At 37.6% G+C, this 18,291-nt stretch overlaps 1 protein-coding gene across 1 annotated transcript in view; it reads right to left on the minus strand.

The window, feature by feature from the left end:
- Positions 1–18,291, minus strand: part of LOC139685943 (uncharacterized) — a 283,104-nt gene that overhangs the window by 155,011 nt on the left and 109,802 nt on the right. The window contains exon 2 of the mRNA XM_071583083.1: positions 15,618–15,998. Within this exon, the coding sequence (XP_071439184.1) occupies positions 15,618–15,903 (286 nt within the window). The 5' untranslated portion in view covers positions 15,904–15,998. The remainder of the gene's footprint in view (positions 1–15,617; positions 15,999–18,291) is intronic.

Here is an 18,291-nt window from a genome sequence, read left to right on the forward strand (position 1 = left end):
GAAACGTTAAGCAGCTTAGTGCCGTAATATGTGGCGCATGGCCTTGTTCAATCCGTAGGTAACCATGTAATCTGACTATTATTGTTGATAAAATGTTTTCTTAATTAAATTTATCAAGTGCCTTTTCATGCGAGTAAATGAATAAATATTTCCTTTTACAGCTTTGGCTAAGCTTGATTCTTCATGTCTGTCGACATAAAATTTTAAATCGTTGACAATGGTTAAACATCGGAACATGAAAAGGAGATTGTTATTCAGTGGAAGTCTGAAAACATATTATATTTTATCATCTTTTTATTGAGATTTTATTTGAAGCATATGTTGGATTTTGTACTTTAATATTTGTGAATCTCTACCTACTAATTTAAAAAATGTTATGCGATTAATAAACGTGTACTCGTATGTTCAAACACATAGATAAAAAAATCCCTTTTTACATACATACGTATATATATATATATATATATATATATATATATATATATATATATATATATATATATATATATATATATATATATAATATGAAAGCTTAATATGAACTAGATGAACGAACATCTTCGGACAAGTGGCTGGTATTGAAATGTTTTTTAAAATTTAAAACTGTCATTTTTAGGTAAGTAGGAAGTTTAATAATTTACGTGTAAATTTAATAATTTACGTATGTGGGATAATTTTTAAGATTCTAAATGAATATATTTAAATATTTCCTTACCCAATAAAGTAAAAACTTAGTTTCGTTAAAGCATTTTTTCATTTTGACACTAGATTATAGAAATTGTATTCAAAACAAATGCCATTTATTACGCATGTTTATCAACAATGGCTGAGATTGAATCACGAGAAGGGGGATTTTTGCCCTCGACAGAGTTCATAAAATGTTACAAAGGAAATCTTTTCTACTTTCACCGCATGCTACCCTCAATATTTGGGAGGTCATGCATGAGATTCTATCTCTAATGTCGTTTCAGAAGCAATAGGTCCATTGAGGCAGGGGGGCCGTTTCCTTAACAACCGAGCTCGTATCACCACCAAAAACCCTTAGTGGGAAATACATGCGCGCCCACAGATATCCCATTGACACTTTCATCCCTGCAAACTCTCCTGCACTTCGGAACCTCATTTAAAACCTACATCCCTCTTACGCCCATAGAGACCTACCTCTCGAGCCATTTTCAAGCGTCACCCATAACCCCTCATACCCTGCGGGTGACCTCGACGTCACCTTTTGAATCGACGTCCACCCCATATAATGTTATGTGCAGGTTTTATCGAATTTTCTTCCGTTCCCGTGCCATCTAGTCTCAGCCTCAAGACTTGACTCACCTCCGTTTTAGAAGCATTTTGCCGAAAGGAGATATTTGCATAACTTGATTTTCGCCACCGGCTTATCTCGACCCATCAATCGCACTATTTTAAGTATCGGAATTCTGTATCGAAATTTTGAATTTATTGGTGTTATTATATTGATAATATAACTCTGGTTATATTTTCTTCGGCTTATTAAATTTAAGGCTGTATCACCCTTGGAGAATATTTTTTCGTGGAAACGCGGCAGGTTTTCGGAGCTTTGCTCATATCCAGTGTCAAATTATCTCTCTCCTAATTGAATAAGTATAATTAATGTTATTTTAAATTTAACAGGCTTAAGGTGTGCTGATAATAGTACCAAGTTATAGCGTTACATTTTATGTGTCAAAGGAATATTATAACCGACGACTTGAGTCAGTGTATTGGTTTAATAAAAGTTATTTATGATGTAAACGTTTTTCAAAGATTAATCGTTGCTCCATATCAAAACCCTTTTAAAATTAAATCGAGATTATATTAAGTTCATACTTGCAAATGATATACTAAGACCGTCAAGTAGAGTAATAATAAAAACGTGATTTCATAATTTATCTGCTGGCTCTAAATATTCATTTTCGTGAAAAGAATAAATTTTTAATTTGTTCTATTTTTCCGACTGAAACACATTTCAGCAGTGAGGTACAAAATGAAATAAGCATACTCTTTTCGGCTTGCCAATTACCTTTATCCATGTAAAATATTTGAGATACTCGCGACTGTATTTCTATGAAACTATCTGCCATATGTATAGGTTTATTGCTCGTATTACCCTCGAGCATATCATTTTTAGAATTTATAGTATCTCGAATAATAAGCACTTTAAAAATATTACTATTAATCTGAAATTTCTTACCATAAGCGATAATCATCTCCTGTTATCTATATTATATTAATAATGTTTTTTGGTAAATAAAACTGTACATATGTCATCTGATACATGTTTAAAAAATTATGCCAGAGATTAATTTATACAAAAAAAGAAAGTGACAATCCACCAGAGTGACCGCGTGAGTATATTGTATGGCAAGGGTATGGTACTTAATGGAATAGTCATTTTTGGTTATACAAACGCGTTTCTTTATATTTCCCTTTTAATCCAAATTTTTGAAGTTATCAACGTTCTCTTCAATAGGGAAAATATTCTCTCATAGATTTAGTCATAGACTTATGTATTTACTTAGGTCATTATTCACTTATTATAGGTAAGATAAATAAGAGCTTATTTTCAATGTAGTTTTATATGATAGTTTATTCCGTGGAAGTAAGTTTCTGTTGTGTGTTTAAGTTTCTATTCTATATATATATATATATATATATATATATATATATATATATATATATATATATATATATATATATATATATTAGAAAAGGCATTAAGGGAGATGAAATTAAATAAGGCCGTGGGGGTAGATAACATTCCCGTGGAACTTTTAAAATGCTTAGGAAAATGTGGGAGGAAGAGGCTATATGGGCTGATCCGTAGTATTTATGAGGAGGGAATCTGGCCGGAAGACTTTGTGAGATCAGTTTTAGTTCCTATTCCGAAAAAGGTAAAGGCCACGTTATGTGAGGACTACAGGACAATAAGTTTGATATCATACGCAGCTAAAGTTGTTCTCAGGATCATAAACAAAAGGATAGAGAGTAGGGCAAATGATTACTTAGGGGATGATCAGTTTGGGTTTAGGAAGGGGAGAGGTACAAGTGATGCCATTGCAGTAATGAGATTATTAATCGAGAGGAATATAGAACACAACCAGGAGGTATTTGCCTGTTTCGTAGATTTCGAAAAAGCGTTTGATAGAGTGAATTGGGAAAAACTAATGAGTATATTGCAGAAAATAGGAATAGATTGGAGGGAAAGGAGGCTAATCCGCAACCTGTACATGTCTCAGACTGCTCAGGTGCGGGTGGGAAACGGGGAGTCAGGATGGGCAGTGTTAGGAAGGGGTGTAAGGCAGGGTTGCCCATTATCACCGTTGCTGTTCAACCTGTATGCAGAGGAAATGATCAAAGAGGAATGGGAAGAACTGGAGGTAGGAATGAAAGTGGGCGGGGAATTCGTAAAATCAGTTAGGTTTGCTGATGACCAAGCTTTAGTTTGTCAGTCAGCCAAGGGGCTACAAGCATTGCCTAGTGCATTGGAAATTCAGTGCGACAGGTATGGGATGAGAATCAATTTTAATAAAACAAAGGTTATGCGATTATCTAGAAAGAAAAAGGCTATACTTAAAATTAAAATAGGAGGTCAAAAACTAGAGAAGGGAGGACAGTTAACGTATCTCGGAAGTGTTTTGGACCAACACGGTCAAAGTAGTAGGGACGTAAGGAGAAGAATCGCGCTAGGCAAAGAGACTTTCACAAGGAGGAGGGAGTTAATGACGGTGACGTTGAGTAAGGATGTTAAGAAAAGACTCGTAAAAACTTTAATTTGGAGCGTAGCTATGTTCGGCGCGGAAGCGTGGTCATTGAAGCAGGAGGATAGACGTAGACTGGAGGCTTTTGAAATGTGGGTGTGGAGAAGAATGGGGAAGGTGAAATGGACAGAGAAGAAAGCAAACGAGGAAGTACTTGGTATGGTCGGCGAAGAGAGGGGTTTGTTGGGAGCAATCCTATGGAGGCAGGAAAAGTGGCTGAAGGGGGTATTGACCGGCAGCGGGATGTTGAAGACTGTAATAGAGTGGAGAATGTTAGGCAAACGAGGAAAGGGAAGGAACAGGATAGGGATGTTGGACGGGATGAAGGGAGGAAGAAAGTACTCGGAGCTGAAGAGGGACCTGATGTAAATTAGGATGTTGTATTTTGCTAGGGGTCACAAAAAATTTAATAAGTAATTTTGTCCATCCAAAAGCCTACCTTAACCGATAGATTACCTAATAATAATAATTATATGAATATTTATATATATATATATATATATATACCGTAAAAAAGGACTCGTGGCCAAAGGGTATGGATTTTAGGTGGTATACCTAAAATCCATATCCTTTGGCCATGCGTCCTTTTTTACGGTAAATATCTCCGAAATTAAAATATTTACTTCTTTATTTAATCTGGAGAGCAGTGCATCCTAAAAAGGATAGCAATTATCAGTAAATACATTGATATTTTTCAATATTATATGCTTTCAAAAAAGTGCAATTAAGCTGTATTCCAATCAATTCTTCAACAACTATTATTTTTTAATTCTACCGACAATCAGGAATAATTGATTAATTTCCTTGTTATGCCTTGAATATAACTAATGGTGAAATTCTGTTGCACTAAGCCAATATTGTTTTTGACGTTTACAGGCAAGAAGCCGATACTTTATTGATACTTCATGTCGCAATCGCTCAATCAATGTTTTATACAAACTGAGTAGTTTCTCATAATACAAAGCCTGAAAATTTTCAAACTGGAGCTACACTATGTAGAAAGGTGTATCATCATCATGAAATATTTTATAGGGAAAAAATTCAAATAAAATTTTCAAAATTTTACACTGATGCTATTCAACTTTAAATTTCATGCTACTAACAAAACACGCAATTGTTACATTTGAGTTTAATATATTGAAAAATGCTTAATTACCAATTTCCTCGTCCCATATATCTATCTGCACTTAGAGGTTTGAAGCTGTACAGACTAATTAAATCTGGCGGAGTTAGTTTCACTGAAGAAATGAAATTTTGCATCCAAAATCGTTACTTGAGGGTACAATAACTTTGAAATAAGCTGCGAATCGTATCGTTAACTTGTGAATTTCACTTGCAGTATTTTTGCACAAATTATAGGCGAGGGATTACCCTCCATCTCTCAATGGCTAATAGAAAAATAATTGAATGTAATTGCCATAAACTGGTAATATAATTCATGTAATGCTTACATATTACAGTTAAAGTCTCAAATTTAGATATTAGTACTTGAGTTATTTTCAATACTAATGCAAACTCATGAATCATGAAATTTTACAAAGTATACTTTTACGCAAAATTGTCTTTCTAACTATTCTTCTAGACTAGTCTTTCAAATTATTGATGGATTTTGTACCAATTTTCACTACTTAGGCTCTAAGGATGTTCATTGAAAATAAAAAAAATTGAAATCATAGTTTATTTGTTTTAACTTCACCCTGCTCTAGCGTCTATTTCTGACCAATAGCGTTGATGACTCAAGAAACCTTTGTGAGGAGGAGAGAAATGAGATCCAAGAGATGCAAGGAAAATTTGAGAGATTCGAGCCTGGATGAATTTCAAGAGCAGTGGCGAGCAAACACGCGAATCCCTCTTAAACATGATGATCCTAAAGTACATATCATTCGGTTTGTTTACTCGTAACAGGTCCGTCACGCTACGTAGGCTCACACATTATCGGTGGTTGGGAGATGGCGCCATAACCGAAAAACTGTTTATTATGTGATAAAAAAGGACCTGGGCGTGGGAACTTCAGGGAGAAGAGGAAGTGATTGGTGGCATTGACTGATCATGTCATGGCCAAAGCCACTGGGCGATAGTTTTGGTAGTGTTGATAGCAGGAGAAGTGGTTGCGGCAGTAATGTAAGACGAGGGTGAGATACCCTTGATGGAGAGGAGAGAACAGCTGCTCCTGTAAACCCAGACTTCGTGCTTAAGCCACTTCTCGAATCTGTTTGCCATATCCACAAAGTCCCTTCTCCATCCCTTTCGTTCTCCAACGTCTTGCCCCTTCTTCCCTCCCTCTCTCACACACACTGTATATTTATACCCCCTGAACCACCCACCCAGAGGGGATGCAGCCTCCCATCCCCTCCACCTTCCTCCTATCCGCGCTTTCCCCCGCCTCTCCAGTCCCACCGCAGCGCCCGCCCTCCCACATCACATCTCTTCGCGAGTCCCTCATCCACCCACTCTACCCCATTGCTCCTCCTTAACTCCTTACCTTATCCTCACACACACACACCGTCGTCGCTTTTAAGACTCACTCTCACACATCCCTGCCCGCCGACATCTACTTCTCACCCTTTTCCCCTCGCCCCACTCTCTTTTTCGCCTCCCCCGTCTCCATTGCTCACCCAATACGAGGCACCCCCTACCTAGTTCCCGTTCTTCTTCTCCCGTCCCTCCTCCTCACCCTCCTCTCCTAGCCACCCGTACGACTACTACTTCCACCACGCCACTCCTTGGTATCCGCCCCTAACGCTGGGCGAAAGAGAGCGGGAGATGACTCGAATATTGATGGTGGAAGCTTCCAAACTCCATCGGCGCGCCATTCTTGGTGCCTTCATCCCCTCCGACACCCCCCTCTTCTTTCTTCTTAGCCTCCCTTTTCCACCTCAACCCGTTACAATCCCTCCCGCTCGTCTCTCGTCCCCACCGCAAAGGCAACATACTTTTCGCTCCCATCCTCCCGTGCCCTTTTCCCATCATCCCACTCACCCCGAGATCTGTTTTACGCCTACTTCAACCCTGTTTCGTAACCTCCCACCCTCTCCGTCTCTCCCTCCATCTTTCCCCCAATACTCTCCTCCCCTCTTTTTATTTCTTCCTCCTGTTTTCCCTTTCTCCCTTTCCGCCATCACTTTCTCTCTTCGGGGAGATTTTTGAGTCTTCACCCCCCCCCCCAACCCTTTCCGCCCGTTCTCTCCACATTTGGCATTCCTTCTCTCCTGTCTTTCAAGTGCCTGCATAACGCATACTCCGTCGTCATATCGAGGTTTTGAATTCTGTAGCGGGAGGGTGGTTTCCCAATAAGTTACCGCTAAATAAAATGTTTCTTTCATAACGGATTTCATTTTGCATGGCAAATGTTTTGGGTGAGGAATGTAGGAGAATTCAGTGGAGAAAAGTACTTTATTTTTGGCCAAATAATTTATTTATTCTTGTTTTACGTACACTTCATCAATTTATAACTATATTAAAACTCATATCCGTTCGGAGTATTAAAAGAAAATAGAAACTTTGTCAATGAATATCGATCGATAGGGATTTATGTTTGAGGAATGTTTGGTAGTCATTGATTAGTTGCGGCTGCAATAATAATAACAATAATACTGATAATTCGCAATGATGTAGTTTTATAGTATGCATTATAGGTATGAAATAAATTGAAGACAATTATTTTATCCGGAGAACTTACTCTCTTTTATCCTACTTTATGGTATTTTTGAGACCTCATAAATACCGATTCCATATGTGTAACTCCTCACTTATAATAGAAATATACTTAATCGGTGCTATGTATTTCTTGAAATGTGTGTTTATATATATATATATATATGCATGTATGTATATACAGGTATATATGTATATATGTAATGTACTTTTATATAGAAACAGATATAAGGAAAAGGGATAGGAACACACATAAAGGACGAACACAGGAGAGGTAGGGAAGGCGGAATCAAGCATATCACGAATGCAAAAATATTTCCTATCCCGGTCTAAGAAATATTTTTACATCTGTGATCTGCTTGATTCTACCTTCCCCACCTCTCCTGTGTTCGTCCTTTATGTTTGTTCCTATCCCTTTTCCTTATATCTGTTTCTATATAAATGAGTATTTGTTCGCCGTTTGGCGGGATTTCGTGTTTGAATATGTGTGTGTGTGAGTGTATATATATATATATATATATATATATATATATATATATATATATATATATATTATTCTCTTCATCAAGGCTCAAGCATATTATATATTTATATCATTACAACCGATGTAATCACCCGCAGATAGTTTTGATCGGTGAAGATAAACCTCACCCAATACAAAACCAATAACGTGTTCAATGGATTATCAAGGTAGTGGGTCGTTTATTTCCATGTGGTACAAGTTATTTTTCGAGAATAATATTGAACCTAAAAATTACAAATCTCCGGTGTAGCTGAGGGTGCTTAGAGAAGTCCCCGGGATTCAAACCCGGGCTTGCCGGTCGGTTATTCATCGCTTAACCAATGAAGCTACCATGCCCCCAAACATACTTTGTCTTAAAAGTAAATTTCCAGTTTAAACTTTAAGATTCATTACAACATTCTAGTTATATGTTTATCTTAAACCATCTTTATAGATACCTACATATATTGTGATAAATTTTAAATTTCAGCTGAACGATATGTATTTTTTTTATTTATCTTCCTGGATTCTATTCAAAAATTGTTAGCTTGTATATGTGACGTTTCAATTTGCTTGCAACCCCTAGAGAAATCATTCAGTCTTCCTTTCTCCGAAGCAGAGATTCTCCAGTCAAAGCAGGAAATGAAAATGAAAGTTGACGTTGAGTAGAGAATCTAAAAAGAAAAGTGATAATTTGAAAGAGAAAGAGAGGTGGAACTATGGATATACCTTAAATTATCGGTTTTTATGATGAAAGTGAAATAGCTGGCAAGATAGTTTTACTGCTTTGAAGGATTGAGGTTGCTATCATTGTTTGAGGGGAGGTATGTGGACTCTGCTTATAAAAGTTTCTCTTCTTAGTGCTTTGAAAGAAAACTTGCTGGTATTTTCCAAAGATTTCGAATTATTTAAATAATAAATTCGTCCTACCTTTCACTCGTATTTCTTAGAGGATATTAGGTGCTTTACTTGTTATCCACTTTGAAAATAATTTTTACCTCGGTTTACTTTTTTTAAATATGTATAATGAGTATCAAAGTGTTTTGTAGAACCAATTTATTTGTTTAAGGAATGCAAAGAACTTAGGTGTATGCAATTATTTAATTGTTATGTGATTATAACAATGTACAGTAAACGGCTGAGGGCAATATTTTTTGTAATTCCGATCTAAATAGGATCATTTTATCGCCTAAATAAAAAAACATATTTCGACTGGTTATTAGCACAGCATGGCTATAGCCTTCATTCCATATGGGCAGATGCTAATTTTGCGAAATAATTTAAGTGAATGCTCTATTTCTGTATGATTTCCAGTGTTATAATATAAATTGATTATTTTCAACCTGATGGGATGAAGTACAAAGTTATTTTGTCGCGTGTTTCAGTTAATTCCAAGTAAATAAGGATTTCAAAAATTCGTTTCATCATTTCACAATTTCAAAAATTCCTTTCACTCATATTTCTCAAGGGATACTCAATTTGGTAGTTTGGTTTTGTTTTGTTGCAATACTTTGAGAAAATGTATTATCAATGTATGATTATATATAATGGGATCAAATGTAAATTAGGTCAATCATTGTTAACTAAATAATCTCATGAATAAATATTTATCAAAAATGATGCAAGGGTTGTCTTAAACGTTTTGGTTACAATTTTTCCTTACATGTGCGTTAAGTGCTGAATACAGACCGTCGGTTAAGTGTGCGCATGACCGTAGATAGTATGGGCATTGGTAAAATGATAGTGCCTACCATTATTACCTCAAATTAATGTGAAAAAACTCCTCCCGAAGGTTTTGACGGACGATCAAAAGAATTGTCGAGTATCTGCTTAAGAAGACCTTCTGCAACGCCATTGCGACGATTCCCCAACTCCCTTACAGTCCCTACATGGCACCAGTGGACCATTTCCTATTCCCAAAAGTGAAATCCTCCCTCAAAGGACACCTCCACCATGCAACTCCGAGTATCTTGAAAGAAGCTTGCACGACCTTAATGACCTTCCGGAATCCACCTGCCAGTGAGACTTTGATTCGTGACAAACCACTGAGTAAAGTGTGGTGTCGCTCAATGGATATAATTTAAAGAATTGCGAGGCGAGGCAATATCTGAAACATCTATTTTTCCAAAAACTCTCCTGATAGTTTTTATAAAAACCATGTATGCATTTAAAATTTTGCCCAGCACCAACTAACTACTTTGATAACGCATAATTTAAGTTTTGCATAAGTGATGAAATTATCTACGGGAATAGAGATCTCAGTGTAATTAGCCACACGAAGATCGTCTTCCAAGTCATTTTATATTGATGAAAAACTAATTAAAGCTAATCACAAAAATCATCCAGGGCTTAATGTCTCCAATGGTAATTTTTAAATCATAGTATTCTAGTGAAGTTTTACATCTGAGATGAGAATAATTGCAAATATCATTGCAGTTATGAGCATGGAAGAGGGAAAAGTTTGTAGGAAGTTACAATGCAATCTTAATTTTGAAATCAAATATGAAAAAAACGCTATATGCCTATCATACTTTCCTTCTCGAACAGTTGTATGATATTGCAGATCATTTTATTTGGACACAGTCTAATAATTTTAGTGCATTAATAAACCTAGTATAAGATTTGCATATATGAAAACTTTATCTCAAGACATCCAAGAATATCCTACACTTGACCTATAAAAATATCGGAGAGTGAAAATAAGAACTTAACAACCTCAAATTAATGAAGTGAGTCATAGAAAATATTCGATTAAAATTATATGAATGGAAAGAAAAAAAGTTGAAACCGTGAGAATAAATGAGTAAATATCGCTGTTGAATCATTGAGGGCGTAAGGAGCCGAAGTGAAGTAAGGGTGGAAATTTCTAGGGATTCAATTTCTGAAAAGGATATTATTAAAAATAAAAGTTTCGCCCCACGAAAGCAGTGCTGGGGGTGTCTGAAACAAGACCGCTTGAGGGTCGCCACTGAGGGTGAAAGGGTCGTCGGTGAAGAGGGGAGAGGCGAACGGAAGGGCAGGATACCGAGGTGCGTCGATGGGATGAGGTGGGCCAAGCGTGAGAGAGGGGAGGGGCGAAGGTGAGTCCAAAGGGGCTGCGTTGGTAGAGATGAGAGTGGGGATTCCAGTGTGCGGTGGTGGGCGAGATGGGGCGTTCTTAGGCGAATCCGGGCCAATTAGAAAGGGGTTGCAGCGCAGAGGAAGAAAAGGGCGGGTAACAGGGGAAGGCAGGAGTGAAGGGTGGGGGGAGGGAAGGGATGGCTGGCGGGCGAAGTAGGGGCCGTCAATCTCACTCTCTTTAAACCCTTCAAAGTCCGTTAACCGCATCGCGAAAAGCCGCTTTCGGAGCAGGGGATCGGAAGGGGGGTCCGAGTAGCTGCGCAGAGAGGTGGGATGGGTCGAGGGTCGGGAGAGATGCTGCTGGCGTTAGCGAGGGGGACTGGTTTGAGGGTAAACACGTCTCCTCTCTTGGAGGTGGGTTGGGGCGACGTTGAAATCAGGGAGGGAGAGAGTGCGCGATGTGGAATAAGGCACTCCGCGTTCTCTATCGACGACTGGAAAGCAGGAGGCTCCCTTACTCGTTACACACTACCTCGATATTGACACCCAAGGTCGAGAGTTTGTATTGGGGGCTTAGATTACTGAGTATCAAAACGATGAAAAAATCTTAAAAAGACTCTGGCTAATCAGACCATATTCTGTGAAACATTCATACATTTACTACTCTCAAGTTGCTATAACATATGAGCATGTCGGTATGGCTTGTAAGACCTTATAGGATTGAGTTGGGCGTATGCATCTTTATCTTAGTTTTCCATAAAGTTAAAAAACTAATTTAATTATAAGATTCACTTGTTTACATTGTCATACTTCAGGATTTTCATTTTCATAATGTTATTTAAAACTATAACTTCCGATACAAATACCGTTAAATATGTTGATTCGGTAAACAATAATTAGTAAGATTGACCAAAATTAGGCACAGGCATTTTGTTTAATGCCTATGCCTTTTTTACTGTTGTTAACTTTCAATAATAGCATACAAAAAATATAAAAGATCTTTTTTTTAAAATAAGTGGGGCAAAAATTTTACGGGTTTATGTACATTATATTATAACTGATTATCATTTCAAATTTACCGAATATTAATTGTGTCGTATTTTCAAGCTACTGTGAAGGCTCTCGATCGGATAACGGCTCAATATATATAGGTCAACATATTAAGATACTGAACTATGATTACATTATTATCCATATTCCCTTGTAATGAAAGTATATTCAATTAATAAAATGTATTTCAAGGTGAGGAAAAATAATTTAATTAGTAATGTAGGAATGTAAAGAGAAGACATAAATGTATTAGGAAACGAATTTGTAAAATAAGAGAAAGAACCTTGGAGAATAAGTTAGAGCTCTTATGATTGGTGCCTTTTTTGAATGGAATATTCTGACGCCTTGCTTGACTTTCCGTGGAGGAATCCTCAGGGATCAGATTCCTCGTGTTTGACATCCAACGTTGGGAAAACGTTGCTTTCGTCAATGCAGAAGAAACTCACCGTCAGAGAATAAAGAAAGGAGAAATGTACTCTTGCTAGAAAGATTACCGCCGAAGGGGCTGAGATATAGGAAAGAGGCGACTATTATATCAAAGGAAGGTGTATATTCTCTGTCAAAAAAGTGGCCCAATAAAAATTAATTTCAGCCTAAGATATGGTGATAATCGTTTAATTACTAGTTACCATTCAAAATGGCGAAGAAATATTTATATAAAACGGAAATACTTTTTGCAATGAAATATGTATTGATAATAAAAGTTTTCGAGTTTTAAGCGGTATGTCATAAGTATTTTGGAGCTATCCACACGAAAAATTATATCTTATTTCATCTCTGAGGTATTTTTTCATCCCACCAATTCCGAGAATTTCGTTTAATAATTGAAGTTATTTATATACTTCGTATGATAGATATACGTGGAAATTGAGAAATTTTGAAAGTTATTAGAAATAACGTCTGGTGCAGATTTATTTACCTGATCAACAAAGGAAAATTTGGAAACTTCGAAATTTTCAAAAATATAAACAAAAAATAGAATAAACTGGCAGGGTGTCTCTCTGCCGGAATATTTTTAATTAATTTTCATCAAGAGGAATCTTTAATAAATTAATGGTAAGCTTAACTTGCAAGTTAAATATAATGACTGTTTACAAAAATTGCGAAATCTCTGAGTATGATAATATATATAAGGAAGAATTAAAAATAATCACACGTATACAATTACTTGCATTTAGGTATTTTAAAGGAACTAATATGAGGAGGATAGTGCATAACTTTTACTGAAGTCTGCATAGGAAATACATTCAACAGGAAAAGGAGGATTTGTGCATGGAGATGTCACCACCTTGTTGCAAACTATTGAAAGGCGAGTGAAGTGACATGGCACTCGGAGTCATGCTGCAGAAGACAGGAGTTCGATTGGAAATCATACTTAAGGGTAAAACCTTTCAATACAAGCGGGTTATATCTTTCTCTAACTTCAGTTGCAATGTTTTATTAAAATGATAATTATTTCCTGCGCTTAGTTACTATGCGTTACGTTTCTATGTTTCTATGCGCTACTATGCGCTACGTTACGTTTCCTTTCATATCAGTCGCTTGACCACTTAATTGGAATCAAATTCAAATAGGATTCTTTTAATTTTATATTGCAATTTTAGTGGATCCCTTCCAAGGGGTAGAGGTTTAAAATACAGGGCCAAATTTACTATTTAAATAGAAGATTGAAGAAAAATATTTAGGAAATGGAAGAGATCAGTGTTATAAACATCTAATAAAATTTCCTAGTAACCGATGAACAAAATTTATACTTGCGAGATGTGAGTTACTCATTTTTTGTTCTCTTTGTCAGAGGTGAAAGCCACTTATTCTTGATAGAGCATATCGGATGCAATGAGCTTCAACCTTGTTCGACCATTCCGGTTACAAATTCAACATTATTAAACTGACACCGTGTAGTCTTCAGAACATGCCAAAGAAAGAAAACACCTTTTGCTTGGGTTTGAATACCATTACATACCTGGCATAACAAATTTGTTTCCACAGCAAGTGACGATGAAGGAAATGTATTGGACAGAAAACTGCAACACTCTAGAGAAATTCATAATAGAGTGTAATGTGAATATTCGTTCAAACTTGTGAAAGAGTTTACAGATGTTAAAAGTAAGAGCAGGGTAAGAAAACATGATTTGAATGAGACCAACATGAATAAAGAAAGAGAGATAAAAAACTGGAAGGGTTTTTATTGTGATACGTGATATTCAAAGTTAGGAATATAAAATGGTTGCGATGCTAATGATATTTGATCTAGAAATACTATGCACGGGAATATAAGTATAATCATTGATCGAGTCGTTGTTGACATTTACAAAATAACAAATTGATTTAGAAAAAATTGACCAAAAATGTTGATTGCCGAATTTGAATCTGTTGATCCTAGGTGAAAATAGGTAACAGCTTGTGAGAAGTCTAAGAGAGTGTATTTAGTTTAATATTGATTTTTCAAATTTCGTGAAGGTAACCCCCCTCCATGGAGGGAGGCTACCTTCACGGAATGGAAGTGCTAGTGGACTCTGATGAGACCTAGAGCTGTGTTTGAGATGGTAAGGATGATCCTGAAAGCTTAACCTATGCAGGATAGGTCAAAGGCGGTCAGCGCAGCATCTATTCTTTAATGAGGCAGCGGCTAAAGCGGCTGTTTCAGGTGTGTTGGCCATTTGAGTGATGGTGTCACGTTAAAAACACTATTGAGGAAGGTATTGGTAACACACCTCAATTACGTATTCCAAAACGCTTAGGATAGATACCTGAATGAAATTGAGTTCAAGCAACCATAGGACTCGGCCCAATTGGCCATGTACAGGTATGTGTCGTGCCGAACAACGAGAGTGACAGCATTTCTGCGGTCGTCACCACAATCTATGCCAATAGAAATATGCAACTGAAGCACGGAAGATACAGAAGAGAACCGAAATACTCAGATTAGCGAATTGGAATATTTGGAAGATTGTGGTGTGCAAAATTAGAAAATATAAAGCGAGGGATGGCGACAGAAAATCCAGATATTTTAGGGCTCTGTGAGAAAGTGGGGATTACTGGATAGATAGCAAAGGTAGCTGCTTCTCTTCCACACAGTTGTGTGGAAGAGAGGCGGCTAAAAATGGAAGTAGTAAACATAACTAGGTAAATGATTGACATTTTTAGTATATGCTAAGCCAATGCAAGAGAAGACCACGCTTTAAGTGGTATGAGGTGATGTGAAAGGTATTTTCAACAAAAGAGGGAAAATAGTTCGGAAAAATTTCTTAAATTTTAAATGACTGCTATGATTCCACCTTTAAAGTTCCTCCATGCTAACTTTTAAATTACGTCATCGCTTAAATTCAATCATTAGATAACCAATAAAATATATTGATGCGATTGTTACTGTAGTATTGCAAGGATAGTTACATTTTTTTGGATAATAACGTTATGCGCATGGAATGAAATTGTAACAAATATTCAGAATTTTTTGAAAATAGCAATAGAATATTCTCAGCCTCAGCAACATCTAGCAACGTAAAGATATTCTCCTGGCTCAACTTTCAATCAATTTGACTGTCAATTTTCTCTCAATCACCTTGAGACGGGAAACTCACCAGCTTCTTCGGCGTCTATGGCAGCAGCAGCACCCTTGTCAGTGTCGATTGGCGTCGCTGAGGGAGTGAGGATGTCCTTAGGGTCTCCGAGAGTACCTTCCGCTCCCCCGAGAGCGACTTGGGCCGCCGCCGCCACCCCCATCTGCGCTTCGTCCACCGACGGCGCTCCCCCCGAGAGAGCCTTTGCCAGGGCCCAGGTGCGCGGCGAATACTCTGGGGCGGAGGAGGCGTAGAGGAGGAGGAGGGGGAGTAGGGCGGGGAGGGGTCGGTGGTGGAAGGGGGCCATTGGTCTAGCCGGATTCCATGGCGACCGCCGATGGGGCGCTCTGCCCACCGTCCGACCCTTCGAGCATCCTGGAGGAGAGCCGACTGAGCCTGTTACTGGAAGGATTGAAAAATGGGGGGAGTCGATTAGAATAAAAAATACTATGTCGTTTAATATGGAAAAGAGGAGAAATGGTCAGAAAAATAAATCTCAATCTAACTTAAGGCTGTATTTTTACTATTGGGTCATGATGGGGTATTACTCGTATATAATATAGTGGCAATAGTTATTCTGAGGAGGCGACTGATGGCTACGGTCATTTCCAGCATTGGGAATGGGGAAGGGGTCATTTTGTGGCGTTAGGATGTTCAGGTAATTGGCGAAGAATGGAGAGAAATTCGGCATCAGTATTGGCCTAGTCTGAATAATACACACTAAGGGGTTCACAATTCCACTAAATATCCAACGGACAGAGTCCTCCATTTGCCTTACACCTCGTACTCAAGGAAGGGATTAGAAAATCCCTGAGAAAAGTCCGGCTACCTCCGGGCTTCGAATCTTGCTTGGGCGTCGAAATGAGAAACCAGCACACTAGCCGGCTGAATCAAGCAGAAGGTCGGTTTAGTAGGTGATAATAGAGTTTACCTAATTCTAAGCCCGACGGTGTGTTAAATTCACATATCAGAGTAGGGAGGGGCAGATCTGTTCCTCATGCAACCCATGGTTTCACTAGAATTTGTTGTATCTGAAAAATCACGAAGTACCGATGAAAATGAGGGTACCTAGAGTGGCGTGTTTGCAAAATGTGCCTGGGCTCCCTGGAAAAAAATCCAACGCTCTATTCCTGAACTACCATGTCATTATGTTGCAATATTGGAGGGCAACTTAAGTTAGAAAAAGCATAATTGGCTGTAAGTAAACACGTACTCATATGAATTGATATACATGGTGCGGCAGCATAACTTAATTTTTTATGAAGAAAAATTCCTTCAAAGGAGGAAGCTATGTTGCCGCACCCTGTGAATGGCCTTGATATTTGGAGTAAATCTAGGTTGATTTCACCCATCGGTTGGTTCACATAAAATACTGCTTAGTGCATTATATTAGGTAGGTACGAACTTCCTATTAGTGAAGGATAGTTAGTGCAGATTTAAATATACAAAATGCAGTTATATACATTTATGCAGTTAAGTGGGACCTGATGTGATACATAGAGTTGGAAGAGCGTTGGGCTACTGTTCAGAAAGCCCTTGTTTAACCCCAGTTAACCCTCCTCCGCTTTGTCCTCAGCTTTACCCAATCTGGGTATTACTTCGGGAACCAGATCTTCCTTGGGACAATACGGGGTACAAGGAAATAATATGGCCCCCCTAAGCTGATGTGTGAGTTTTACTTGTCGTTGAGGTTAGTATTGGATGAGCTCCTCACTAACCTATCAAAATGACCTTCGGGTTGATGACTGTTTGTTGGCAAAAGATTTTAATCCCTGTGAATAATCTAAGCCAGCCTATCATACCCCAAGGAAGGCATATCAGGCCTTGTATACAATCTGAGTTTATTCAGATGCATCATTGCATGTATTCCAACTTATCGTGACGTATTTGTCAACCATTTTCAAGATCTGTATACTGTATGTCAATATGATACTGTAAATGAAAGTAGACCCTTCCTATTAGATTCAAGTAAATTATCGCAATATTTTGAGTTCGGGTAGTTTCATACAAACGAAATAATGATAAAATTCTCTTATTCAAATTCTCAGATTTTCTTATTGGTGGCGGATGAATGCGGAAAGTAGCCAACTGTTTCTAATCGTGTAGTAATTGATGTTTTCCATTCGGTTAATAAAAGCCTTGTTTTTGCACGATTCCCTTTGAACAGCTTGTCCGATAATTGCATTTTGGAGTGAGACGTTTTATTTACGTGTCATGGAGAAATAAATACGGAAGATAACGAACAGGATCCTTGTGCCCTATATAGTTCTATAATTGACCTTTTCTGGTATCATTCTATACTCTTTTATTTTGGTTAACCATTCACTGCGTTAGAGCAAAGCATGGTCAATTAAATCAGTAAGCCCTGTAACTTGCAAGTCATATACATTGCTCTTGGGTGGGAAAATGAGTATATTCGATATATCATACCTGTTGTGGTTTCTGTTTCTTCTTTTATTGTCACATCCGGGATAAAATATTTTGATGCTGAATATGGAAATTCATTTCCAATGGTATTGCATTCTAAGGCAGAAAGAAATTATCTTCCTAGGCGTCGGCAGTTTTTTTTACCCTAATGGAAACGTTGAAATGCGATGACGGAGAAAGATGAGTTTGAAGCACTTAATGAAATCTCGAAAACCCACGGAATTCCTGTCCACCTGTCAAAAGCTTTTATCCAGCGAAAGACGTTTCC

This window comes from Hetaerina americana, unplaced genomic scaffold (genome assembly GCF_022747635.1).
Source record: "Hetaerina americana unplaced genomic scaffold, ioHetAmer1.1.p SCAF_1, whole genome shotgun sequence".
NCBI lineage: Eukaryota > Metazoa > Arthropoda > Insecta > Odonata > Calopterygidae > Hetaerina > Hetaerina americana.